Source organism: Acipenser ruthenus, chromosome 27, assembly GCF_902713425.1.
Source record: "Acipenser ruthenus chromosome 27, fAciRut3.2 maternal haplotype, whole genome shotgun sequence".
Classification (NCBI taxonomy): domain Eukaryota; kingdom Metazoa; phylum Chordata; class Actinopteri; order Acipenseriformes; family Acipenseridae; genus Acipenser; species Acipenser ruthenus.
This window is the reverse complement of record NC_081215.1, coordinates 17,870,107-17,897,848: the sequence shown is the minus strand read 5'-3', so window position 1 is coordinate 17,897,848 and position 27,742 is coordinate 17,870,107. Positions and strand designations below refer to the sequence as shown.

The 27,742-nt window shown below is 38.4% G+C and overlaps 1 protein-coding gene across 19 annotated transcripts in view; it reads left to right on the top strand.

Annotated features, from left to right (window-relative positions):
• LOC117431964 (serine/threonine-protein kinase BRSK2-like) overlaps positions 1-27,742 on the top strand; it is a 213,987-nt gene that overhangs the window by 145,892 nt on the left and 40,353 nt on the right. For 17 of the 19 annotated variants that reach the window (XM_059001922.1, XM_059001912.1, XM_059001916.1 and 14 more), the window contains exons 5-11: positions 10,974-11,090; positions 18,488-18,521; positions 18,981-19,049; positions 20,271-20,417; positions 23,358-23,389; positions 26,032-26,196; positions 27,336-27,433. In XM_059001922.1, the coding sequence (XP_058857905.1) occupies positions 10,974-11,090; positions 18,488-18,521; positions 18,981-19,049; positions 20,271-20,417; positions 23,358-23,389; positions 26,032-26,196; positions 27,336-27,433 (662 nt within the window). Of the gene's footprint in view, positions 1-10,973; positions 11,091-18,487; positions 18,522-18,980; positions 19,050-20,270; positions 20,418-23,357; positions 23,390-26,007; positions 26,197-27,335; positions 27,434-27,742 lie in introns of all 19 variants that reach the window. The other 2 variants (XM_059001925.1, XM_059001923.1) reach the window with 1 other exon arrangement.

Below are 27,742 nucleotides of genomic sequence, written 5' to 3'. Positions count from 1 at the left end.
CAAGCTGCTTTGTAGTTTAAAATGTTATAAGTAGTGGTGTAACAATTCAGCGTATATTGATGATTCATTACTTTCTTTGCATGATTATTATTATTATTATTTATTTCTTAGCAGACGCCCTTATCCAGGGTGACTTACAATCGTAAGCAAATACATTTCAAGTGTTACAATACAAGTAATACAATAAGAGCAAGAAATACAGTAACTTTTGTTCAAGTGTGACAAACCACAATTCAATAATACAGCAGATAATAGTGATAGTTACATCAGGATATGATTAAATAGTGATAGTTACATCAGGATATGATTAAATACAAAATACTACAGGTTAAACACTTGGCAGATTACAGTATTCTGAAGTACAGGATTAAATGCAGTAAAATAGGGGGCAGATAAGAGCAAAATAAAGCACATTTAAATGAAGGGTGATAGTGTCCCAGGATACAAACAGAGGAGTTCTACAGGTGCTGTTTGAAGAGGTGAGTCTTAAGGAGGCGCCGGAATGTGGTCAGGGACTGGGCAGTCCTGACATCTGTAGGAAGGTCATTCCACCACTGCGGAGCAAGGGTGGAGAAGGAGCGGGCTCTGGAGGCAGGGGAGCGTAGCGGAGGTAGAGCCAGTCTTCTAGTGCAGGCGGAGCGGAGAGGTCGAGTGGGGGTGTAGGGAGAGATGAGGGTCTGGAGGTAGCTGGGTGCAGTCTGGTCAAGGCATCTGTAGGCTGCGGTGATCGGGAGCCAGTGGAGCGAGCGGAATAGTGGAGTAGCGTGGGTGAAGCGAGGCAGAGAGAACACCAGGTGGGCAGCAGAGTTCTGGATGAGCTGGAGCGGACGGGTGGCGGACGCAGGGAGGCCAGCCAGGAGGGAGTTGCAGTAGTCTAGGCGGGAGAGTACCAGGGCCTGGACCAGGAGCTGGGTAGCGTAGTTGATGATGTATTATAATAGTGCTATGTATCATGGTACAAGACCCCAACATAGCTTATTGTAGATCACCAAATGGTTCCTGAATGAAGAATAAGTGTGTTTTATAGTTGGTATGAATGCATACTCTCCGTATCCCATTTATTTTTTAACAAAACAGTCCATCATTAATTGATCATTTGGTTTTATTATTCATAATAAAGTAGCCTGTCCCTCTCAGTAATTCACAGGAATGGTAATCGGTAGAGGAAATTTGTTTCTACATGAAGGGTTTTGTTTTCTATGTTAATCATGTTGGTAAAACTTTAAAATAATAGCCGCAAATTCATAATGAATTCCAGCTGAATACCACAGGAATAACACCTGAATATCTTATGCACTTCCTCTGAGTTCTGAAGTAATTCATGTAGATTTAATTACCGGTATTCATTCCATGTTTCTTTGTAACAAATTATGCTGCTCAAGACATGCATTCATACCCTCTTGCTTGCCCACCATGGGGTTGTGAGAAGTGTTCATTCATGCATGAATGCATGCCTTATACGTGTGATCAACATTATTGTTACAAAGGAATTCACCTGGATTGTATTACCAGTTATATTCAGAGCAATCCCAGGTGCTGTGGCTTATCTTGTTGGGGTATAGTGTAGGCTGATCAAACCAACACCTTATGTTGTATACATATGTTCTTCTTTAATTTCAAATAATGTTTGCCAACATGGAAAATGGAGTTCTTCCACCTTAATCATGAATACGTCAAAATATGTCCCACCTCAAACACTTATTTGACCTGTTAGTACTATGAAATCCAGTATATTACTCTTATAGTGGCCTATGTAACTTCCAAGTGTTGCTTAAAGAATTGGCAGTCAGTTTACATACATTTGAATTATAAAACACCCTTATATTTTTAAGTAGCCTACAGTAGCTTGACAAGTATTTTGACCGGTATGTTGACAGGTAGGCAGATAATCAGATAAATAGACAAATCCCTGACAGAATAGGTAGTTTAGTGCCCCAAGGGTCTGAGTGGGAGCCAACAGAATGACTGCTAATGCAATGTGTTCCAATTCAAGCACTAATGGTATGCAATCCACAAGCCTGCATTAATATATAGTTTTCTTTTTTTTCTGTTACTGACAGGGGGTAATGCCTCCTCAGTGACTGATGCAAAGCAGCCCTGTCAAAGGGATCATCTTTTCTTTTATCTCCAGCAAGACAGCAATCAGGTGGAAGCTTACAGGGAAAAGAGTGAAGTGTCAATTAAACCAGAACACTATTATTTACTGTGACTAACATGCCCCGGGCGTAACAGGAGACACATGCTGGGAGCAAAATCTAGAACCCATCGTGTGTGCTCAGGAAAGCTGCAGCGGCACACTGTTCTGGTTTCTGCTGTCGATCATTTCATACCTTTTGCTGCAACATTTTATTTTCTTCATCTTCAACAGAAAGCAGAACCTGTCAACTGTCCAATTGTTTATATTCTCCCCATGTTTCCTGCCATACATATCACACCTAGTCAGACCTGCGTTTGTCCCTGCTCCCCGGACAGTCAAAGCAACAGAGTGTAATACTACTCTCAACTCTACTAGCACAGAGGCTATTTAGTTCATAATGTAATAGTGTGCTCATTCTCCGCCAGCACAGGGAGGCTATTACTTTACAGAAACCCTATTAAGTAACTAGTGAAAGATTACACAAAGATAACTACTGTAATTCGTGTGTCTCTTGTACTGAAAATGAAATACAAGTGGTCCGGTCCGTAGTTTTCATATACTGCACTAGAGCAGTCTGTAGTTAAACTACAGAATCTTAGCAAAATGTATTGACAAACAGTTTTTACTAGAAGCCAAATAGACTTCTGTAGTGATTGTCAAATACTTTTTCATTAGGCTTATTTTAGCTTTACTACATTTCATACCATTAATAAGGCTGTAGATCGTTCCTGTGCCCAGACCTGTGTGCAAGTGTGCAGTGTCCAAAGAGTTAGTTTCCTCTGCTGGTTTTAGATAATTGAAACTGGCTTTTGGTGACATCGCAAGACATTATTACGGGGGTAAAATGGAATCCTGACAAACAATAAACTGCAGACTGTCTCTGTGGGGAGGTACCTGTAGCAACAGATGCTAGTTCTGTATTTCCAGAATATTGGTATTCCGCTGTGGGGATTTAACTCAAGTAAGCCTTTCGATTGACACGCAGTGGATTAAACGGAATGAAGAGACTGCAAGGAATCTGACTTTAACACACGACCTGACCTGGCCAGTGAATCACTGTGTAAGCACTCGGGGCTGCTAGTTTTGGGCAGGGTTTCGTAACTGGACTAAACATCTGGGCACTCTGCATTACTGTTACTACTTTTTTTTATTGGTGGTTTATTAATTTATAGATTTAAAGACAATACACCTTTTCAGATTTGTTTTATATATGCACTAATGAAAGGCATTATAATAGTAAACACATGCATGTACACACATTTCAAGTACAGGCATTACAATGTTCTGGTGAAATATCCCCCTTTTGAAAGTTTATCTGTGTAATGTGCATGGTTATTTTGTAGTTTTTTACATGCTTTCCCCATGGTTATACTATGCATTTACCATGGTTTTGCCATGCATTTTTTTTTTTTTTTTTTTAATAACATGCTTTACCATGCTACTCTAGGCTTCACACTGCTTGCCTATCATTTACCATGTTTTCACTATGCTTTATTACACTTTGCCATGCTTTTAGTATGGTCAATTTTTATAATTGATTGGTTTAACAAAATGAAATATAATTTATCACGATCATTGTTTAAGATAATTTTTATTGGTTTTTAAAACATTTAGAAATCTGGCTGCCAATACACTGAAGCACAGGGAGATTATTTTTTTTTTATTTTTATTTTTTTCCTGCTCCCATGTAAAATATTAGAGTGTGTGTGGTGCCCTGAGGCCAATAAAGTCCCAAATTCAACTAAATCAGCAGAAATCGCACAATTTGCATTTTTATGCGTTCTCATTATATGCTAGGCTTTGGCATCTGGATCATTGGCTTTTATGGACTAAGGGTTGGTTAAGGGTTGGATTTATTTTAAGAGCAGTTCAGCGGTGCAACATTCTCCTGTTCCCTCTGTGCAGCCGTTAGCTGGATGAGCTCAGAAACATCAGTGGGGTTTAGTCAGCTCACGTGATCTTTGTCCTCGTAAAGGTTTGGGGATAATGCTGCCAGAGAGCTGGGGTGGGAACAAGAGCTGAGTGTGTTTACTGTCATTAGCATTCAAGAGTTGTAATGGAACGCTGATAATGGGGCACCTAAATATCTTGTTAAAGTGTAGGACTTTAGTGCTGGAGAGCTGGGATTAGAATGCCATAGTGTTCATTTTAGCACTGGAGAGGATAAAAGGCACAGGATGACAGCGCTGAGGTGCTGGCAGTGGGGATTTTAAGTTGCTAATGGGTTGTTTTTGGTACTTATTCTGCCATACTAGGAGAACACCCTTTCAGAACTCATTATGGGATTGTGACAAAAGGAGCATTTCAGTGCTTTGTATTTTGAGGATGCATTGACAGTTTTTTGGTTTTTTTTTTTTTTAAATCCTGTTTTTTCAGCTTTCTCACTTAGGGTCCCTGAAATCGAAATGATGTACATTGGCCATCAACACAAGTCTTGGTTGTATTAAATAACGTCTTGCTCTCTCACTCTTCAAAATGTCATTGATTTCTTTCTGATTCTTCAATTGATTGCAGCCTACAAAGGAAGCAATGCATCATATGATGGGTTGCAGCTCAGATTGGTAGGCAGATTTGATGGGGTCGTTGCAGCAAAAGAGAGCCCAGCTGTTCTTGACTGTTCAAGCAAAATACTCTGAAATTCTCACTAAGATGTATCCAGTGTAATATTTGACATTTGATGAAGTTTGGCTGGGACAGTTGGGGGCTAACATCCTTGTTCTTTTTTGAAAGGAGATTCACCCAAAATCCGTCAGAGTTGGGCACGTTACTGAAAAAAAAGCAACTTAGTAGCATGTTATATTACTCGTTATATTGTTGTATTTCTTTCTCTTGTCTTGTTCTGCGAAACAGAACTGTGTTGTTTACTTTTTAACTATACTCTCTGGTAATTAATTTATTAACTGTGTCAAACAAGTTTTAAAAATGTTTGTAGTTGTGGCAGGATGACAGAGGTTTGAGGCTCAGAGACAGTGGAAGGGGCAAAATAATGATCTTTATTAAACAAAAATAATCAAATAAACAGGCACAAGGGCCATCAAAAAGGTTCAAACAAAATACAGAAATGTAGGCTGGGCATTAGCCTTCACTACAGTTTCTTTTTCCAACTAACTAAACAGCACAGCACACCAACAAACAAAACTCACCCAAAAACTCCTCTCTCCAACAAAGGGTTTCAGCTGTCTTTTATAGTCTGTGGCTGGAGCCCAATTAACTAATAATTAACAATTAAACACTTAAGGCTCCAGCCACATTCTCACATGTATTTTACAGGGAGGAATTTAACCCCCTCCCTGCCAATCCAAAACAAAACAAGAATCACAAAAACATAATGAAAACAGTAAAACTAACAATAACAACAAACACATATTTATAGGGCGAGCTAGCACCCCATCACAGTAGTATAAATACATTTCATTTTTAGCATATAAACATAATGCACTGTATATTTCCTGACTTTTAATAATTTTGCAGTCTGAAGAGAAAATCATACAAATGTTAAAATTCAAGCCTCCTCTCAATCTTGTCCTATTAAACTTCAGAATATGCGGTGGTAGACGCGTTTCCTGTATGATGTTTTTGAAGTGTATCATCAAAATTGTCATGAAGGGATACTATTTTTTTGTTCCTAGTGCCTAGCCTTTTTCAAATACAAGGCTCAGAAAGACTGATTTGATAAGCCCCACAGCTTATTATTGCAGTGAGACATCCCTGAAGAGAGATTGCGTCTTCGGTGCAGACATTAGCGCAGTCTGGCCGTGTCAGAGTTAAAAATATCAGGTTACAGTGATGCAATTTTTGAAGCTGCTATTTTGTGGTCAATCATTTGTCTGGTTCTGATGAAACTTTGCATAATTATTAATAAAGATTTTCCTCATTCTCTCAATCAAACACGAGCAACTCTGGGTCTGGAGGGTCATGCTACACCAGTATAATAAAGTAGGTAACCTCTTCATTAAACACATGAGAACACGTACAGAAAGGGTCATCGTAGCCCATCCAGACTCTTTATATACTGTGATCTACTTTCTTCTGATACGGATACAGGTCATGTGAAGTGGTGTTTATATTCTAGTGGATAGACGTAGTACTAACATATTTGTTAAGGCAAATCAGCTTTGGTCCATCTCATTAACAGAGGGTCTAAAAAGATGCTCATTGACCAAGGCAGGTGCTGTTTCCAAACTGGGTTATAATCCTGGCATTTTGAATTGGTGTTCAATGGATGTGTTCCTCCAATCAGACAGCAGATTGTGCCAGTCGAATGGTGGTAAAAAAGGCAAATCAGCTTCTTGTACAGTAGCCGAAATAGGAGTCATAGAATAATAGGCAGGTGAAAAGAGGAAGTCGCTGCTTGACACCAGTTTGTTCAGTAATGGCGAGCATTTTAAAGGTTAATGAAAGAGCAGAGCAAGAAATTAAAATAGGGAGAATGAGACAGGCACTTATCAACTGAACACCATGGAAGCTGAAATTTTTTTTAATTATATTTTAGTGGACTTATCTGTTAATCAGTTACGCTTCTTAATGAATTCCAGCACACGGTTTAGCATGTTAATTAACATGCGTCCTCTCCTGAGCATTGTAGAAGTTTGCAGGGGTAGGGAATGTGTTGCAGGAAATATAGATAATTGAGCTGTTGAGTGTATTCGTGTTCTGTGTCGCAAAGGAAAAGATTAAATCTTGAAAGTTGGTTGAAAAACAAATCTAGGTGGGTCATTAGATAATAAATTCAGTGGCATTGCAGTGGTGCTTCAGCACCATGTCTGTGGAGCTTTCAAATCTATTGTGTTTGCATGATTCTGCTAAGGTTTTCTTCAGGTTAATATACTGGTATTGTAATGGTGTCCCACTAGTATGAACGCAGCACTGATGCAGAGTCTGGCATGAAGTAGAATTGTAAACATTTCATGTGATCAGAGTAAAATTGTAATTATTTAGATACTCTGAGACATATTTTCAAACAGTTTACTCCAGTGGTTAATTAGCTTCAATTTCTTTTAAAGGAAAAAATTCCATGTAAATGATATAAATCCGAGAAGCTATAATGTGTATAAAAGGCCATGATAGCAGTACTTAAACTGTTTGGTTCTGGTTTTATAAAATCAGCAGCTTTTTTCTCCTCCAAAAAAAATTGCAGTTAATGAAAGGCTGGAATAAACTCTGAAAATATAACCCTCTGGATGATAAAGAAATGATTTGTTATAACCTAGTTAATCTGAAGAGATGTATTTAAACAAGCAGTGGATAGGGACTTCAAAAAAAGAAAGCTGGAGACTACCACTTTGTGTTCGTTTGCATTCATTTATCCTCATTGCTGTGTTGAAATAGAGGTAAGCACACACCGTAATTCCCACCTGTGCAATTATTGAATTCCTTTGCAGTAAATGTGTAACATTGAAAAAATAAACACTGAAAAGAAGGTACCTCTATTTAACATTGTAAAAAAAAAAAAAAAAAAAAAAATCACTGCAGTTCAGGTGCAGTCGTTTTCTACTACGTCATGTTCTTTGTGACACTTAGCACTTTTCCTACTGAACTGCTCAATTACGACTGTGTCCCAGGAGGCTCGTCCCGTGGGTCTTTTGACTGTGAAATTAAATTTCAAGGATATGATCATTTAAGAAACGTCACCCAGCAAATCCTACAGCTAACATGGGCACATGGGTCATACTATCGCTGGCTTTGATCAGTAATATAGAATGAAATGAATACAGATTACAGGGTCCAGATATTGGAAGATATGAAGGGAATATAATTCTAGGCTTGTTTTAATATATTATTGGTCAGGATTAGGAAGTGGCATGACCCCTGCACTCAGTCATGGGTTCCAGAACTTGTTGAGGTACTGAAAGGGCCAGGTGCCAGGAATTCCAGCAATCAATTTTGAAGCCAGGAATAGGTGCAGGACTGTTGAGTCTCCAAACTTCACAGTGAAATAGAACTTGTTGTTGCGAAGGAAGTTTGTGTGCACCAGTTTATTGACCATTCCCTACAGGTAGATTTACAGTCCTCTTGAAAATGTCTGGTGCACATCCTTCAAATCACACCGCATCAGGCATCATGTGTCCCCCCAGTGGACACAGGAAAAAGTGCGTTTTCCAACCTTGTGCTAGTTTCTAGCTCTAATTTTCTGTCAAATAAACTATTGTAGTTGTTTTTATCAGAGACTGTATTTAAGTTGTTTCTATACGACACATTAAAAAAAAAAAAAAAAATGACACCAAAAGCCTAGTTTTGAAATATGATCTATACTATGTAAGCTATTACAAATCCAATACGCCTGATAAAGCTCTTCTTTGCAAGTTGGTTCTGTATGACAGATTTGTTTTTTTTTTATCATCTTTGTTGTTTTAATCTCTGGGGAGACACTAAAGGAAAAAGTAGTTTTGAACTGTTCTAAGGGTTCAGAGCATCAAAGAAGTGTTTCGATTGACTTGGAACAGGGGCTGAACCGTTTGAACAGTGAGTTTGAATGACTGCTTTTCAAGAGCTCTTTGGATTTCTGTTGTAGCCAGCAACCAAAGCCCTGAAGACCAGCATTCCTTGAGGCTATCAGAATCTGGGTCAGAGTGACCTACTTTCAATGAATACTTGGAGTGAACAATTGTTAGTCCATTTACTGTCAATGTGCACAGTACTGACACCTACTTGTAATATTTATATGTCTGTTTACATTTTTTTTTTAACAATACATAATACATCGTAAATCGTACCTTGTATGTATCATCATCATTAGGTAGGTTTCACAGTTTCCCATATGATAAACATGCACATGTTATAGTATTAGATTTTTGCAATCGTTTTTTTAGAAGCTATTTTACTTCAAAAGATCACCTGAAAGAACACCGAAAATTTGATCTCTTGCCTTTTTTAGATATGGTACTTATTGCAATTGAACACATATGATTTCTTTAAGTTTTTGATAGTCTGTGGCTGGTTTCATAGATCCTGATCAGCACTAATCAAGGACTACCTTACCTGAAGTTATATTGGGTAGTCCCAGATTAGTGTTAATCCGGGTCTGTGAAACCAGCCATATGAGTTCAACAGCTCCTCTTAAGATTGAATTGCCTGCCATAGAAATACTTAATGTAGGCTGGATCAGCCAACAAAAAGGAATCTTGATCCAAAATGGCAGATCACTAGATGGCCCCAAACATAAAATTAAAAAATTCCAATCAGAACAATTCAGAATGATGGCAATTAGCATATTTTTTTAAGACAATAAAAAAAGCCAATTAAAGTAAACAATAAAAAATTAAGTTAATGTTAATTTTGAAGAGAGGCTGATGAAGTAAAAGCTTAGTAGATCAGTCTCATTGCTCTTTGCTCTCCTTGAAGAGCGCCCCGGCGACAGATCAAAGAGTCAGCACATACTCAAATCATTCCGTTCCACTCATACCAGCACCAATTAATAACATTAACATGTACTGCCGGGGTCTGGTAACACATGAGGGAAGTTGTACACTACCTGAGGCAATTGGATGACTTCATGTTTGCAGATAATTCATTCGCACCAGAGGGAGGAAGTTAATTTACTGAAGTAAAGCTCTGCTAGCTGGCATATTTATGTTTGTTTTTTTTTTCTTTCTGACAGTCAAATTTGAATACGCAATCTTAAAATGTCGAAGCAAGCCGAGAGCACAGAAACTAGAAAGAGCTTTGTTGTTTAAACATTTGAAAGTCAAGGTAAACCAAGAGAATGCCACTCTGTCAGGCTGAGATAACCCTTGTTTTGTGTGGGCAGAACAATGCCGGGTGTAATAACCGCAAAGCTTAACGAGTCTCTGAAGTGAATTACAGAGGACATGTATCATGTTAGATAAGGGACTGTACAGTGCAGTCTTTTGTTGATTGGATGAAGGCTTTAATGTTTAAGCAGTTAAGTCCCCAGATGTTTATCAGGGAAATGCTGTGATAATTCTATAATGGTAAAGTAAATGCTTCATCACTAATTCTTTGATTTAACAGAAGTACTGCGTCTTTGAAATTGACCTGTAAGGTATAACGAAATGGTTCTAGTTGGAATAAAAAAAAAGAAGAATAAAAAAACATTTTCTAAAAATGATAGGAGTATATCATACTACCACATAAGTACATTTGGCGACTCAGATTCCCACCAACATTTCAACAGATCGTCACGCGATTGTGAAGTTTATATGAAGTGTGTGTGCTTTCAGGTGGATGGAAGTGTGGTTGCAATCCATTGAATATAAATGACCTTTTAGAATATTCATCCTTTTTTTTTTTAAATTCCAAAGCAGTTTTAAATTATAGTGCACAAACAGCACATTTTTTCAACTATTTTTAGCTTAACTATTTGACTCTTGTCAAATTCACTGTACCCCTAGTGCCTAATGCAGCAGGATAACCCTTGAAAAATAGCACCTAATTTCCATAACTTATTAATAGAATTGTAATTGGCAAGGTGATTGATGTACAGTTGGAAACAAGCCACAGGAATAGCCATAACAACCTTGTCTCTATCCCACTTACCATTTTGGATTTTGTTTCACATATACCTGGCTTTCCATTGTGAGAAATGGTAAATTATTTCATGATAGTATCACTTTAAAGCTTAAGGCAGATAAATAAATAAATAAAATAATTATAATCGGTTTCTATTACATCATCTTGCAAGTCGTCTTGCTTGTTACATGTGTGAGAGAAGGGATGTTACTTCAGGTTTTAGGCATGTGACACAATCACATTCCCACTATTGGTTATAAGGTGTGTGATTTCAGAAGGAAAGAGGACCACAGGACTGGACGGGATGGTTTGAAAGGTAGTATGAATGGCCTCAATTGTAATTCCTTTATCTCTGGTCTCCACACAGCCACAGAGACTTGAAGCCTGAGAACTTGTTGCTTGATGAGAAGAACAACATCAGGATAGCAGACTTCGGCATGGCCTCCCTTCAGGTTGGAGACAGCTTGTTGGAAACCAGCTGTGGGTGAGTACTGCCAAACCCATCCGGTCCTGTAGAGGGCGACATGGAGCAGTGGGGTTAATACATGAGCCGTTACTTTTTAAATGAATAGTAGAGACAGCCAAAAGTCTTGCATGCATAGAACCGAGATCTCAACTTGGTACGTACACACCAGAGAGGCGAAGCTTGTCTTTGTATTTTTATTGTGATGAGGCTCACAGGGTAAGCAATGCCCTGTAATATAAATTGTAAAATAAAACCAGCTGCAACTCCAAATAGAAATCTGATTCGTACCTATTGCTTTGTCCTTTGAGCCCCTTGCTTTGTCCTTTGAGCCCCTTGCTTTGTGTAAACATAAGCTGTGCAGGCTGTAGCACAGCTAGCTTGTCCTTCCCTCACTCAAAGCATTACATGCAATAAAAGAAAAAGAACACACTCTCATAACTCACCAATCGCCACAGGCCTCCATGACTTTTGAAAGTCTTTCTCAGGAGGGTGATAAGCCTTGAATGGCGCCACGGACTATTACACTTTCGGTTACCATGCTCAAGGAAGAAGGGGGTAATTGTGGCGCTTGAACTGCTCTCTCTCTGCAGCCTCGGGTCATGAATGAAGAACGGGCAAGGCAACAGGGAAGCGCCGAGTAGTGGCTGGTTACACTGTATCTGTTTGTGAACACTGCATTCATCACTACTGTCATAAGAATACATGTTTCCTGCCTTCACTACAGCTTAGGAATTTCTTCCCACCTTCTGTACAGCACTGTATTTGATGGAGGACTGATACAATCAGCTGGTTCAAGAATAAAAGGAATATCACAACTATAAAACTCTCCCTGGTAGAATATTTAGTAATACCAAAATAAACTTAATACATTTCTCTGACGTTTCAAAGAGGACAAAGAGAAAACCCCTTGCAGGATCCCTGGAATGTGGGGCCTGTGTGGTTATAGCGGCCCTACACCCTATTGATGGCGTTACGGTGGTTGTTTTCTGTTGTTTTATTTATTGCATTTATTTTATTTAGATAGAAATCGATCTGCATATGCTTCCTGATGTCTTACTGGTTATATAAATAGTTTTCCATCTGTAGGCGGTTTGGAAAGTCGGCATTCAACACAAAGTGACAAAAAAAAGATAAGTGAGTGAAGGAGGCTGTTGCTAATAGGCATGCAGATTGCTAAACAGCTCCCATCCATTACACTGACGGAGGCCTGCACTGCCTGAACAGAGGCCCATCTCGGCACACAGGGTGTCATTTCAAGCGCCCGGCAGGCAGCATCCATCTTTATTAGGCCCGAGGTGCTATATCTACTGGATAATATTAAATGGGTAATTCCAAAGCTTTAAAAAACATTTCAGGGCCTCACATTAGCATTACAACATTGCCACGGGTGCTTTATTGTTCTGCAGTGTATTCTTTTGTTTTTCAGACTGTATTTTCACTTCTTTGTAGGTGATGCCATTTTTTTCCCCAGCCACAATGCTGTAAGTTCACTTCCTGTGTTACAGGAACTAGGACCCCACCTGAGCCTTTTACTGTTGTGGAGTCAAGTGGGTTCCTATGGGGAGAGGAAAACCTCACTACTCAAACCTCAGTGTTATGGCAGGAAACAGTTGCTTTTATCTGATTCAAAGTGAGCTAACGAGGGATAATAAGACATTTATTTTAAAAGCCTTACTCGTTTTCAAGCCATTTTAAAATGAGGGAACTGGCATGGTTTTTAGCCTGTGGTTTGCGTAATGATGGAGAACCAAGTTGGTTCTCAATTCTCAAATAACATATGTCTTATTACCAAATGTTAAAGCCAGATTGCTGTGCCAGGTTACAGGCACATGTTGAGGCAGCATCCAATGACTTGTATAAAGGTTACTATCAACTGATGCAGATATATAGCAGTTTTCACAACTTTGTTACACCATATCCATACATCAAATAACAGGCCTAATCATACTGTACACGCCTATGTTCCAGTCAATGTTTTCTTCCCTTTCCTGCAGATCCCATTCATTTCCTAGATTCATGCTGAGGCAGTGGCATCTGTAAGCAGCGTGTCTGCTTCAATATATGAGGCTGTTTTGGGATTTCTGAGAGTGGGCTCACACCAGGCAATATTTGACTAATTCAGTTCCATGCAATTGAGTCTGGAACGTCCTATTGTTGATTAAATTAACTGTTACATGGAGATGCAGTAGTTTTCAATACCTTGAAAGTTTCTTAACCATAATACGTGACACTCTACTGTCCTGCTTGCCTTCTGTACCAATTCACTTAATGCAGGGCAGACACAATGAAAAACACCACATGCTGATTATCCTTCAGATGTACGCTGTAATGTATAAAAGCTGCACCTCCCAGGCAGTATCTCAGAAAAACATAAATGGATACATTAACATACTGTATTATACGTTATATAGAGATGGTTTTAGTTTAGTATTTCATTTTTGTGTTTTCTATTTTTTAATTTATTAACCCCATTGCCTTTGACACACTAACTGAGAAAATAAATTTACCTAAGGGGTAAAGCTAATACCACTAAATCAATTTGAATTCCTTGATTCCTACAGTACAAACACACGACAAGTAATACGTTCAATTCCCTTCGGACTACGCCTCATTACATAATGTTAACGGTCAGTATTAATATTTATATTAAACCATTGCAAGAAGTAATACATTCGTACATCACGTGCAGTCATTATCCTGTGCAGTAATTATAACTAATCCGCAAAACCAACATCAAAGGGAGGAAGGCATTCTTTTCCTGTGCACCAATGCCTGGCTGCCTCTTAAAATAATTACTGAATTATTTGACTAAAGGCTAAGCAAACTGTGGATGTGGAATGTTATTCCTGAATATTGTAAACAAGTGCCCAAGGTTTACATTGAAAAGCAAAAATGTAATTAAATAAATTCTCTCATTTATATTGGGTTTGTGGAAGTAGAACAAATGAAGGCTGTTAAGCAAATATAAGGGCCTCCCTTTCTTTTCCGACTGCTGACAGCACTGTTAATGTGAGTATTTGTCTGCTCTGAAAAGACTCCTTTAAAGCTAAATGACAAAGTAATATAGCATGGGAGTTTTGCCAACCATTACATTACAATACATTTACAAAAATGAACTTTTTCCCCATGTGTATCGAATCCTATGTAAGCTTATTAGCATGTTTTCTCTTTTTAAGGTCATTTTGCATCCTTTGCATCCATTTTTAATGTAAGGGCCATCTTTACACAAATTCAGTATGTTGTTTACCTTTATGAAATGTGATAAATATTAAAATAGTATATTAAAAATGGGCCTAGACATGGACAACATTAAGAATGTGAACTACAGTATTTCATTCTTGTACATCACTTGTAGGACAAATTTCAATCTTATACATCCTTGTCTTTTATGAATGCGATGATTTTTTAAAATAAAATTTAAAAAAACCTGTAATTTCTGCCCTACACCCCATTGATAATGTTTGGCAGGTTTCAAATTTTTGGTCCAAACACTGAGACTCAAACCATCGCTTCACTGTACCGAGCTATTAGCCTGCTCATGTAGAATATGTTTTTGAGGAAACCCTGTACAATTATTGATTGTCTCTCATGCTCTGCTGCCTGATCCCTAAGCACAGATATGACAGTTTTTAATTAAACGCATTAATCTCTTCCCCTTAGACACAAAGATATACAGTTTACAGCCTGCTGCACCTACAAGCCAAGTTGAAGTTAGAAATTGCTTTGCTTTCCAACATGCTTATTATTTTTTTTATTTTATTTAGAAAGTATTTACCCAGAATAATATAGTATTTCTGCATGCACAGAATGTATTCTGCCAGCATGGAGTGGTCTAGTATTTCTACACAGAATAGTCAAGTGGGATAAAGCTGAAGAGCATCTTCATTTACCGCAGTATTCCTAATATAGCCCACATATTATTAATGTTTTCTACAAATGGACTCCCTGACTGGCACGCTAATATATAACAGCTGCATCTCCCTGTTGCAAGTCAGTTTTTAATCATGACAGACAAGACAGCAGGTCCATTTTATATACAATGTAAGATTCATGAGGCTATCGTTGTGAACAGATTTCCACCCCCTCAGCTTCCTTAAAGGAGCCAGAGGCCCTTTAGATCATGCGTCTTAAAAATTGGTCAATTTTGGAGTCCCCGAGTGGCTCACTCGGTATAGGCACAACCGTGTGGTCTGCAGAGTGAGTTGTACTGTAAGGGGAGCGCAGGTTTGCATCATGATTACGCAGAGTTGCAGGTCTTCCCTGAGGATGCCACGTGGAGTGTTGCATTGGTTCTGGTGCTTCCACAGATTTGGGAGACAAAATGGTCATGTTTCTCCTCACTATAGCGAACCCTACCCTGCTGAGCTGTCCTTTGTCCTCCAGACCCTACGAAACTAAAGAAGCAATGAGCCGGGTCGGGGATTCAGGGGGTGAGGAAACATAACTGGGCTCTCTAAACTAGGGGGAACACTTAGGCGCACCGCTAAAATGATTTCAGTGTTGTGTCTCTGGATTGACTCAAATGCATCTTATTTATTTATTTCTTAGCAGACACCCTTATCCAGGGCGACTTACAGTTGTTACAAGATACCACATTATTTTTACATACAATTACATTATTTTTTACATACAATTACCCATTTATACAGTTGGGTTTTTACTGGAGCAATCTAGGTAAATTACCTTGCTCAAGGGTACAGCAGCAGTGTCCCCCACCTGGGATTGAACCCACGACCCTCCGGCCAAGAGTCCAGAGCCCTAACCACTACTCCACACTGCTGGAGAAGAAGGGTGCATCTTGCACCTTCCTTCTCCTCCTCCAGCGTACTCATCAATCTGACTCTGCGCTTGCAAAATATATTGTTTTGTTTGTTTTTGTTTGTGAAAAGTCTTAGATTTTTTTTTTCTCACAGGGACATTTGTCAGATATTAAAAAGACTGTATTTATATAAAAAAGCAAGTAACAAAATGCAACGCCCAGGGAGCAGATAAGACATTACATTTAATGATAATTGCAGAACAGGAAGCGCCGCAGAAACACTGGTTTTAATATATGTACTGGTATTAAAAATCGTTTAGGCATTACTCTCTCCTTTTTTTAACAGCTTCATTGACTTGATCCTATACAATGGCACTGTACAAATGTAATGAGGTTTAGCAAATGGCATTTGGGGATTGATGTCCTAAATAAGAAATAAATAAACAGTTGGTTTCACACAGAGAAGTGCATTTTCTTTTGTTGCTTAATAATTTCTTAATGTACTTTCTGTTGATTTTTTTTCATTTAGTTTTTTTTGTACTTTTTTATGTTTTACTTGCAGTCATAAAATGTAATAAAAAAAACAGTAAGTGGGTGTTTTGCAGAGGTTGAGAATAGCAAGTCAGCCTTACACTTTAAAATAGGTTTAATGATATTTTCGTGATACCAGTTTTAAAGAAAACAGATTTAAATTTTTTTTAATAATAAACTATTTAAAAAAAAGAAGAATTTTCTACACCACAATTCAGTGATGAGGTAAACTGTCGTGTACCTCTGTTTATGTTTGAGTGAGGTTTAGGAAGCAGACTTCCATACACAATGTTTCACCTATGGGCTTCAAAGCACAGCGTAACCCTAATATACCCCCCCACCCCTCACATGAAGAAGCAATTTTAGAAACAGTTTATTTTCTAGAATAATTAATAAGCAATAGCAATTAATAACCAGAAACAACAATAGATAATGAAAGAGAACACACATACAGTAATAGGATCATTAACTTCTTCCATAATATAAATGCACATTACTAAATAGAATTAATATGATATTAAAAAGCCAAGGATTCATTTGTGTAAAAAAAAAAAGAAAAAGGGTGCCAGATCTTATAATTAGGGAAGAGGGATAGCAGTTTAATAGACCTAATGTACTGCCCTTGATTTGCAGTAGCTTCCACATATGCTTCAAGTTCCCATTGGCCTTACTGTTGTGGTCGGTAGCTCCATGCTTACATTTGCCTAGCCGTGTTTTAACGTAATCTTCAGTTTGAACAATACCAGCGGCGGAGCGACTAATCTGATGAACAGCAGTGACAACGCTGTTGTAGTTAAGAGTGGTACTTTTTTGCCGTTTTTACGTTTGAGGTATATAACGAGAACATTTTATTTCTCATAGACGTCGCATCCGAAAATGTCATTACAGTACGCTTTTGTCATTCAATTCATAGAACAGGAAAGCATTTGTTTTATTGTACATGTTTTTTTTTTGTTTATTTTTCATACCGTTTGTCATTTGAAAACTATAATCCTCACTTATCCGAAACAATAGGTACCGGATCTGAGATCGGCTGAGATCTGGCACAAATTAACCCCAGATTTAAAGCCAACAAAAATTCAGTGTAGAGAACCCAGTACATGGAATACAATCTGGACTGAGCAATAGACAAAGTCATTTATCGTTAGCTCTCTCTTGGTGGTTGGAACCTAGTGTTACAGTCAAAGACCTGAAAGATAGCAGTGAAATGGCAATGCATGTAAGCATGTTTGAAGAGGGCCAGTTAGCAGTGGCTAAATTCTTAAGGTATTGAAGCACAGGGCTGTTGAACCTTCTCCAGTACAGCACACAATTTAATGTCATTAGCACTTATTTACTAGCTTGCAGGCTGCCTATACTCGCAGCTCTATTAATATTTAAATCATACTGTGTGTTTTAATTAAAGGTCAGGCATGTTTCACAGGCAGAGTCCCCCCTTTTTATTCCTTTGCATTGCAGCTCTCAAGACATTAAAGGACAGGCAACGCTCTGACTTTCATAAAAAGTTGGCAAGTGGCTCAATCAAAGATACTGATTTTGTATCCAAATTTAGTCGACACTGACTAATAGCTACTGATCTGAAAATGAATATGTGTGTTCAATGACATAACTTCCTCTAAAAATACATATCAGTAAAAAAAAATCTATGTGTGTGTATATATATATATATATATATATATATATATATATATATATATATATGTGTGTGTGTGTATATATATATACATATACACACACACATATTTATATATATTCATTTTATTAAAGAAAAGTTTTGAACATTCAATATATCTAGATTTACTTTGACCTCCTTTGGGAGTTTTAACACATTTTGCTTCATAGTCAAATGAAACCTGCTCAATAAAGTTATGTTAACATATGGAATTACATACCGCTTTGTTATATACTTAACAAAAAACTGACAAAAACACCACAAACCTCATTACATGCTACAAAGGGAATGCTATTTATATATAAATCTTACCTTTTTGTGCAGTCATTCAGTTATAGGTTCCAAACCATATTGGATGGCCTTGTCATGACACAGCCTGGAGGAACATTACCAATATTAGTATTCTAGCCTATTGGTTGCAGGGACTTGATTTCCTCTCTCTTATCTCTGCAGGTCCCCTCACTATGCATGTCCAGAAGTAATTCGGGTGAGTACGGTATCCTGAACTGAAAAGCATGCCTGTACACAAGTCATTATATCCCAAAATATATTTGATTATTTTCTCAATCATTCTTACAACACAATGCATACTGAAACTTGTATAAACTTTATTAGAAATGAATCATTGTTTAATGTTCTCTACCAAGTAATTCACATTGATACTTGTGTCTCAATAAAATTACACTTATAATAGTTATAATTCACTGCCTGCTATCTATCATTCTCTATCTATTAAGAGTGGGGAGATGCTCTTGTTCAACATGTGTACTCTACTGTATATTTAACATGTTACAGGGGAGTCTGTATTATAAGAATTTAAATAGCTGTCATACAGTATGAGTGTGAACTAATTAGATTTTGTAGAGAATCGAGGGAGACATCATGTAGGAGGGTAATTCTGAAAGGCAATGCCATTCTCACAGCTTTTTATTATCTCTCTCTGCAGGGGGAGAAGTATGATGGGCGAAAAGCAGATGTCTGGAGTTGTGGGGTCATTCTCTTTGCACTTTTGGTGGTAAGTTTGGCGTTAACGGCACTTGTTCTCTCTTCAACAGTATTAGAAAGTATATGAAAAGATATATAAATTATTAAAACCACATCTTCCCAAGTGAAAGTCTGTATGCACCCTTTTGAAACTCCGCTCCACTGCGACTTCAAGCTGATGAATCTATTATCCCATTGCTATTGACATGTAACCCCCACCTCCTCTGCACTCTGCCATTCCCAGTTCAAATAGCAGCAGATCTGTGTTTGATCAGAGTGCTGGTAATAGCATCCTGTAGTCTGACACGCACAGAGATCTCCCAGCGGCTTTTCTTTCATTTACTAAACGGGCTCGCCACTATCTCATCCCATCAAATATTCAGGGGGAGCACGGAGCCATAGCCAAATAAAGGCTGCGTGACTAAAAATAAACAAGCCAATATGAAAATAAATAAGTATCGGGGGGCAGCTATTTACAGGCAAGAGAGGAGTGCTCGGTGTGGTGCGGTCGTGATTTAATGCTGCAGGGGCTAAAATTAATCAAAGAGCTGGGAGCTCGGACTGCTTTCTGACGCAAAAAGAATGTATTCCAGGGAGAATACCAGTAACATGTTTCTTCATTAAAGCAGGGCTAGTTTTAAAGGAAGCCTCCATCCCTACACCTCCTTCTTCTCCAATACAAACATATAGTTATTATTAATATACAGAGAGACCAGAACACAAACAGGAATACAGCATGATAAGTCTTGGGGTTAGTCATATTGTTATTGCATATTCATATTATAATTCATAATTTGAAAATATCAATATAGGTGTTTCCTGTAAAATGTTACCAGCATAAAATATATATTTCTGCTAAGCACTAAGACTAAAGTGTTAAAGCCACCTTTCAATTTTTTTTGTTTTTGTTTTTTTGCAAGCAGCATTTATTTTAACTACCAAGATTTGTTTCAAAGTAGGTTTTCTTTTTCAGCAAGCCAGAGTTCATGAAATATTTTCATTTATAAACGCATTCTTCGGCACATGGTAAATAGTAGAAATAAACTGTCCTTGATTTAAACTTCCATTCAGTATAGTTTGCTCGCAGTCATGTTTCCTCTTGGATTGAATGAATGGTTTTTGAATCTCAGTGAAGTTGGTTTTCTACACTCATTTTAAGACTGACACCCCCCATCTCTCTCTCTCTCTCTCTCTCTCTCTCTCTCTCTCTCTCTCTCTCTCTCTCTCTCTCTCTCTCTCTCTCTCTCTCAAGGGTGCCTTGCCGTTCGATGACGACAATTTGAGAAATTTGTTGGAAAAGGTGAAACTGGGGGTGTTCCATATGCCACACTTCATCCCGCCAGACTGCCAGAACCTCTTGCGTGGCATGATAGAGGTGGACGCCACAAAACGATTGACGGTCAGCCACTTCTCCATTATTTTGGAGAAAAGGTTTATTTTGTGCATCCTACAAAAACATCTTTCCCACAAGACATTATCTTGCTGTAGTCTGTTTAGTTTTCCAGACTTTATTTAGACTTTGCTACCTCACTATAAATATGCTTCCTGTGCAGCAAATATTAGGACCCCCACTGCAGCCTCGGTCACTTTGCTATACTTATCAGACTGAATATGGAGGCAGGTGGGCTCCTAATATCTGCTGCACAGGAAATTAATTCATAGTGGGATCTGTTCATACAACACTTTAAACACTCAATCATAGGACAGCCCAATTTGTGGACAACACCTTTAGGCAATTTGACTGTAATTTGTATTTTGTTTATTGAACTTAATAAGGGTTCATTATTTCTGTTTTTATATCTGAAGTTTCTGATGACCTACGAAGTCTTTTCTTAGTTTGAGTCCTGTGTGCTCACTCAACCTGCCCTCCTCTAAGCATTCTCTCTGAGACCTGAATAAACTTGCTTGCAGAGGGGGAGGGCAGGGCAGGGCAGGGCAGAGCAGTAATATCATGCTCTTCAGGAATGCTGTTCAGAACAGGGTTGAGGAGGTGGCAACTTAGCTTTGGAGACCAGAAGACAGCCAGCTGGAGCTGGAGCTCAGTGCTGAAGTGTGATGTGCAGCCCAGCGCCCCCCTGCCCTGCCTGCTGTGAGCAGTGCTGGGGCCTGTGCCCTTCAATGATGTTAATATGGGGCAACTGCATCCCAGCCCCATACATCACCCTGTCAGCCTGGAGCAGGAATAATTCATGGGCATCCCATCTGCGCTGATTAGAGTGGGGGGGAGTCAAGGAAAATCAGGGGAAGAACAGAGCGATTGTGGTTCAACTAGAGCTGCTAACCGTGGCTTGTCATATAGGTCCTGTTTAGTAGCTGTGCTGTCTAATTGAAGCTAAGACCCAAACTAACAACCATTCCAAAAACACAAACAAGCTTCAACCAGCTGCTTTTATTCTCATTGCATTTCAGCACTCTAGCTGTGAGTAGCACCAGTAGCCTTTACACTGCATTCCAATGAACTAAGCATTTAGCACTGAACACTGTAGCCCAGTGAATGAATTGCTGATCCATCCAACTTCGAGCGCTCGTCTGCTAGTTTTTTACAGATTATTGAATTGAGAGTTTCTTCATTTTATTATTCAGTTTCATGCAATAGGGCAGTTTGCAAAGATATCAGTTTTGCATTTATTGTTCTAGCAGGGGGGGTGAATTGCTTCCTTTAGAGACTTTTGGCTAGATCTTGAAATCATCTCACTGTGGTGGAACTTGATTTCCTTCTCATTATTTCTTGATGGCTTGGGAATCTTTTTCATGACTTCTAGCCTCTGGTTATCATCTTCAGAACTGCTTGCTTAAATGTAATACAACTTTGAACAGACGAAGAAGTTATTCACCCTGCTGTGACTGGCGCCTCTAAAGCTGGGTGACAGTGTGGTGCTGCACTTCCAGCCCCCGCCTTTGTTCTGGAGTTCTATCATCATTAGCCTGGAAATGAAGAGGAAAGCCACGTGAGAGACAGCTTGGATCGGGAGGCTTTGTCTTGCATGCCGAGTTAATGTCCCCCTTTGGATTTCATGTTCCAGTGCTCTTTGAAAATTCCCCTTCCACAAGACACTCTCCCAGCGTTCCACGGGCGTCTGCGGACAATTCGTCAAAATTACAAGATTGTCAAAGCAGTTTTAATAAACTTCTCGAGTAATTGTGCTAACAGATATCCCCACTACTTCCTATTTTCACATGTCTTTAAGGCGGCTTCCTGACAATTTCTTTTTTGCTTGAAAAGTGAGCCCCAGTTGTGACTTTTATCCCATCTTTTTTTGTTAGAAATCTAATTTTCCTTGTTGTTTTTATAGTATTTTGTGTATCTAAATTTGAGAAGAAAATGCTCCTAATTTGTACATAGAAGAACATAAATAAAAGATAATGATTCCATCAAGAGGCAAATGTATTTAGTAATTGAATTAATGAAAGCACAAGAAAAATGACTGGAACCATATAGCTACTTGCTTTGGGTGGAGTTAGGGCATTTGCAAGACTCTGATTGGCTGAGTTTCCATAGAGACATTGAGACCTGTCCAATGAAGGTACATCAGAATGCCGTTATGCCCTTAATCTGTCAATCACAAAAAAATGCACAATTCCTAACACTGCAAACTTTAAAAAGCTAAGTTTTAAATTATTAAAAAATGTTTTTCAAAATCATCTGTATTGTAAACAAGCACACTACCCGCGGTGCTGCAGAGGAGTCCTGGAAGCAACAGCATTAGAATATGAGAAGCTGAAGATAAATTGGACAATTGCTGAAAAGTTTTGACAAGAAGTCTTTATCAGTGTCCTCAAAAAAGACCGTTAGTCGAGCGGCTTGTCCGAGAATTAGTTTATTTGAGCGTTTCTGCTTGTCTTATGATTGAGTGTTTTTATAGTTATGAAAAACGGAAAAATGTTTAGTTCAAAAGTGTAAAATAAGGCTATTTTGTCTTTTTTCTTCTTTTTATTCATATACTGTATAGAAAGAAACTCTGAAGGCTGTCTAATTTAACATTCTCTCGGTTATGCTATTGTGCTTTAAAATATATATATATATATATATATATATATATATATATATATATATATAAAAAAAATACACAACACTGCAAATATAAAAAGCACAAAAAAACACCAGTTTCAGGTCAGAATCTGATTAGATCAACACAGCAGAACAATCCAAAGTATTTGTACTTTAAAAACATCATCTACTGCTTCACTAACCCTTTCCCCCATACAGTTCACTGTCAGGGACATAGCCATCGAATAAATCCCCATTATACATCTCTCTTCCATTAGACTTCCATTAGAAACCTATTTCCTGACAATGTGTGTTTTATTTTAAAATGACTATTTTCTTTATTCCTTGCAGCTAGAACAAATTCAGAAACACACGTGGTACATGTAAGTATTTCTCTTACTGTATTTTTTAAATTTTATTTCAAATACCTGTTTTTGTCTTTCTACCTGTCAGGTCATGACCTCTTTGGCTATTCTTGGGTCAGCAGTGAGCGTGTGATTTATCAGTTTGAGCTGAGCAGTGGATGGCTGTATTTGAGCTGTCGCATGCTTTGTTCCCTCTGACAGGCTGATAAATAGCAGTAGGTCAGATCCAACATCATCCAAGGGCACAGACTGTAGAGGAGGGGTTGGTGGATTACCTTTCGTACTGTCCATCCTTGTACATGATTGTGGCAAAGAAAATACAGGAGTTATAACTGATGCCTCACCCTATATTTACTGTACCTATTTAAATAACCAGTTAAGCTTTTTAACAAAAATAAAAACCTATGGTCTAAAATATGGAGAAATTGAAAGAGAGAGAAAAGGAGGAGGGTGTATTGGTAGTAATTGCATTTAAGTATTTGATAGTAATTCTTTTTGTAAATAATGATATTATTGAGTTTTAATTTGGCTTCCCAGGTAGCTATCCTCTACCTGCCTTTCAGTTAAAGTCACTGCAGCCTGTGGATTACTATCTGTCTTAAGGTTAATAATAATAATAAAAAAGACTACAGGTTATATTGTCATAAACTGCATACTACAGAGCACATGTCACCTATCATACAGAAATAAGGGGATTCTTGAGTCACAATATAGTAAGTACTGTAATACTCAAGAAACACTGCCCTGTAGATTCATGTTTTCTTGCATTAGCATGCTTTTCATTTCTCTGGAAAACATGTGTGCAGATTGTGCTCTGGAGCACAATCCCGGTAAATCGGCCAATTAGCATTTATGGCCACTTTTTTTTTTTTTTTTTTCCTCTTCTGCCTTCTTCCATCATAAATACTAATGCTTTATTATTTTTATTGGCACTTCAGGGCAGAAATAGATAAGAATGATCAGGAAAAACCATTGTAACAAAAGGGTAATTGGTTAGAAAGTCACAAGAGATACGTAAAATAAAACATCCTGATATGACTAATCATGTCTCCGGTCTTGCTGAGGCCTGTTCACACCAGTTCACAGCAGCAGGCCTAAAGCGCAAAAACCAAACTTAAAATAAATGGTTGGATTTTTATGTTCTTTTGGGGGGGAAACAGGTTACTTGTAATGATCTCCATTAAGTATAACTTAGGCTCTCTCGAATAGAAACATAAAAAGGATGAAGTTCCTTATTTTACACAATTATTATTATATACAAACACATTGTCCACATTTATAAGATGTGGATCCCAAAATTCTGCAACAGTAACAGCTTGTATATGTTTTACAGAGGGGTTGAACAAGAAATAGAAATATCCACCATAACTCTGTCACCGTGGGCAGCCTTAACAGCAGGGATTGGAAGTGTTGTTTTTTAAATTGTCCTGTGACCGATTACCGCTTCTAAATCCAGAATGGCTTTTGATGCTGTACCGCCTTAAACGCCAATCTGTCAGACCTGCCGTATTTCCCATCGTGAGACTAAGACTGAGTTGCATCAGGGAGATGCAGCTTTTATATACTGCAGAATATATAGTACCGGCACAACATATGGCAACAGCAAATGATTTACAGCAAGACTAGGGGTGGGGATGCATTACCCATTTTTCCTCTCAGACCCTTTGCTTATATCTTGGTATCCCTGAAACAGATAATAGTATGCCAAAGCACTGGGGGGTAGCTATAGCGGTTGTAGTGCTTCAGTAAAATATGTACTGAATACCTTGTGTACAAGACAGTATAAGAAGTGCTATGGTAGAATATGTTTGAAACATACAAAATACTATTATACTATTATACTAATAATTTTAATTTAGAAAATTGAGCACCATCCGCCCCTCCCCCTTCAGCTCGTGTTGTCCAGAAGCAAACCTTTAATTTCTTCATTCGCCATCTCGACAGCAAAACGTTGTATAGCGTAAGCTGTATTGAAAGAAATGTCTCGAAACCCCTCTACTGTTTGGGATTTGTTTGTTAAATGCCCAGATGACCAAAAAAAAAAAAAAGTTGAATGCAGACTGTGCAAACAACTGTTGATGTATCATGGAGGCACAACCAATCTCTGGGGTCACTTGACAAGCGTAAGTTCATGTTATTATCAGTATCATTATTAATATTTTAGTAGTAGTAAAATGTGACTGTGACTGACAACCTGCTTGGAACGGTGACTGTTAAATAAAGCTTTGTTTTGCCTCAGTCCGCTGCAGTTGGTGCTGCTGCAATCCAACCTTACTGTATGTGTCACAAGCAGCATCAATTACGTGTAAATAAATAAATGTGTATTTTTATTTTAATCGTAAAAACATGGTTAATGTTCTATATAACAGTTTTTATACTACATGTGAATGTTTTATTCCATTTATATGGATTACCTGTAAAATAATATGGTTTTCAATCAAATATAAACAAGCAACTATGATGACATCACCAGTAGATTATGCAAATTAGTACCATCGAAGATTCGAACCTTCCTTAGGTAATATGTTCTGAACCTTCGAAGGTCAAAATGTACCCTTCGTTGCAGCCCAAGTTTTTGTAATGCTACCCCTGTATGTGTCCCACTCCCTGACCTGAGTCTGCTTCTCTGCTAACAGCTGGTGTTTTGTGTGTCCCCCCAGAGGGGGTAAGAATGAGCCAGAGCCCGAGCAGCCCATCCCACGCAAGGTGTCTATCCGCTTGCTGCCCTCCGCGGACGACATCGACCCCGACGTGCTGGAGAGCATGCACTCCCTCGGCTGCTTCCGTGACAAGAACAAGCTCATGAAGGACCTGCTGTCCGAGGAGTGAGTCTGGGGGAGGGCCTCACTACACTGTACCTAGAGGCAGGAAGAGGCAACCTTGGCTCTTCCATTCCATTGCATGCTTTTTGCAGCAAAGATCTGGATACAGTGTTCTCTCTCAGCCTGTTAGCCACGCGTCATTACAGGAGATTGATTTGATCTCATTGACTGTGTCTTTCCTTTGCATAGTGCTAAAAAACAGTGAAACAGGGCCATACAGACAGCACATTCATCATCTCATAAATAGAGTACTTACCATCCACACACACTTACCTGCAGTCTATTACTGTACTTGATTAATGAGCTATAATTTCTTTCTAAAGTGTTTGAACTTGGGAAGGAATCTTCTCTGTTCCCTTGTCCACCCCGCATGCACTTCACTGTAAAAATAACTTCAACCCTAAACCTCTCTGTTAGATTAGCAAATGGGCTGCCAAAAGCTGTATGTGTTGATTGGGTTGTTGAAGCTTCTCTGGGTTGGGTTGTTGAAGATTCTGTGTTTGTTTATTAACTAGCTTTCTAACATATCAACAGATGTTGTTCATTTTTTTTTTGTTTATATAGTACCCTTTTTAGAACCTATTAAAAGGACTTCATTTTCACCCATTTCACGGATGTTCTCACTATACATTTAACTAACTATTAACAAACACTAAAACACATTTGTTTAGATGTTAGTGAACTAGCTGTTAACAAAATAAAGCGTTTTTCAAGTTTTTGAGGTTCAATGTTTGGGCCAAGTAGGTCTTCACTGTAACTTGTCGGGCAAATATTCTGCACACAAAACTTTAAGGAATGTTTTTTTTAAGTGTGTTTTGTGAAGAGTGTTTAAAAATACTCTATACAAATCTATAAAAATGAGAATAAACTAATGCATCCTCTCCTAAAATAGTTTAAAATTATTTCATTAATTAAAATTGACTTTAAAAAACAGTCAACAAAATATTCCTTAAAACAATTTTGTGAATGGGGCCCATACTTACTGAAAATAGTGAATGTCACTTTAACAACTGTTTCAGGATATTTTGACGCATTAGTCAGATAGCGTAATGCCAAGGGCTCCCTGTAATGATAATATTAGATGGATCAGAACAGCCCCCTTGCCCTTACTCTGCTGTAACTGCCCTGTTTCTCCAATTCAGAGACAACCAGGAGAAGATGATCTACTTCCTCCTTCTCGACCGGAAGGAAAGGTATCCAAGCCACGAGGATGAGAATCTACCGCCTCGCAATGAAATCGGTATGTCCCAGCATGCATCAATCCAGTAATCTCAATGAAATCGGTACATCCCAGCATATATCAATCCAGTAATCTCAATGAAATCGGTATGTCCCAGCATGCATCAGTCCAGTAATCTCAATGAAATCGGTCCGTCCTAGCATGCATCAATCCAGTAATCTCAATGAAATCAGTACGTCCCAGCATGCATCAGTCCAGTAATCTCAATGAGAATCTACCACCTTTCAAGGAAATCGGTATGTCCCAGCATGCATCAGTCCAGTAATCTCAATGAAATCGGTCCGTCCTAGCATGCATCAGTCCAGTAAT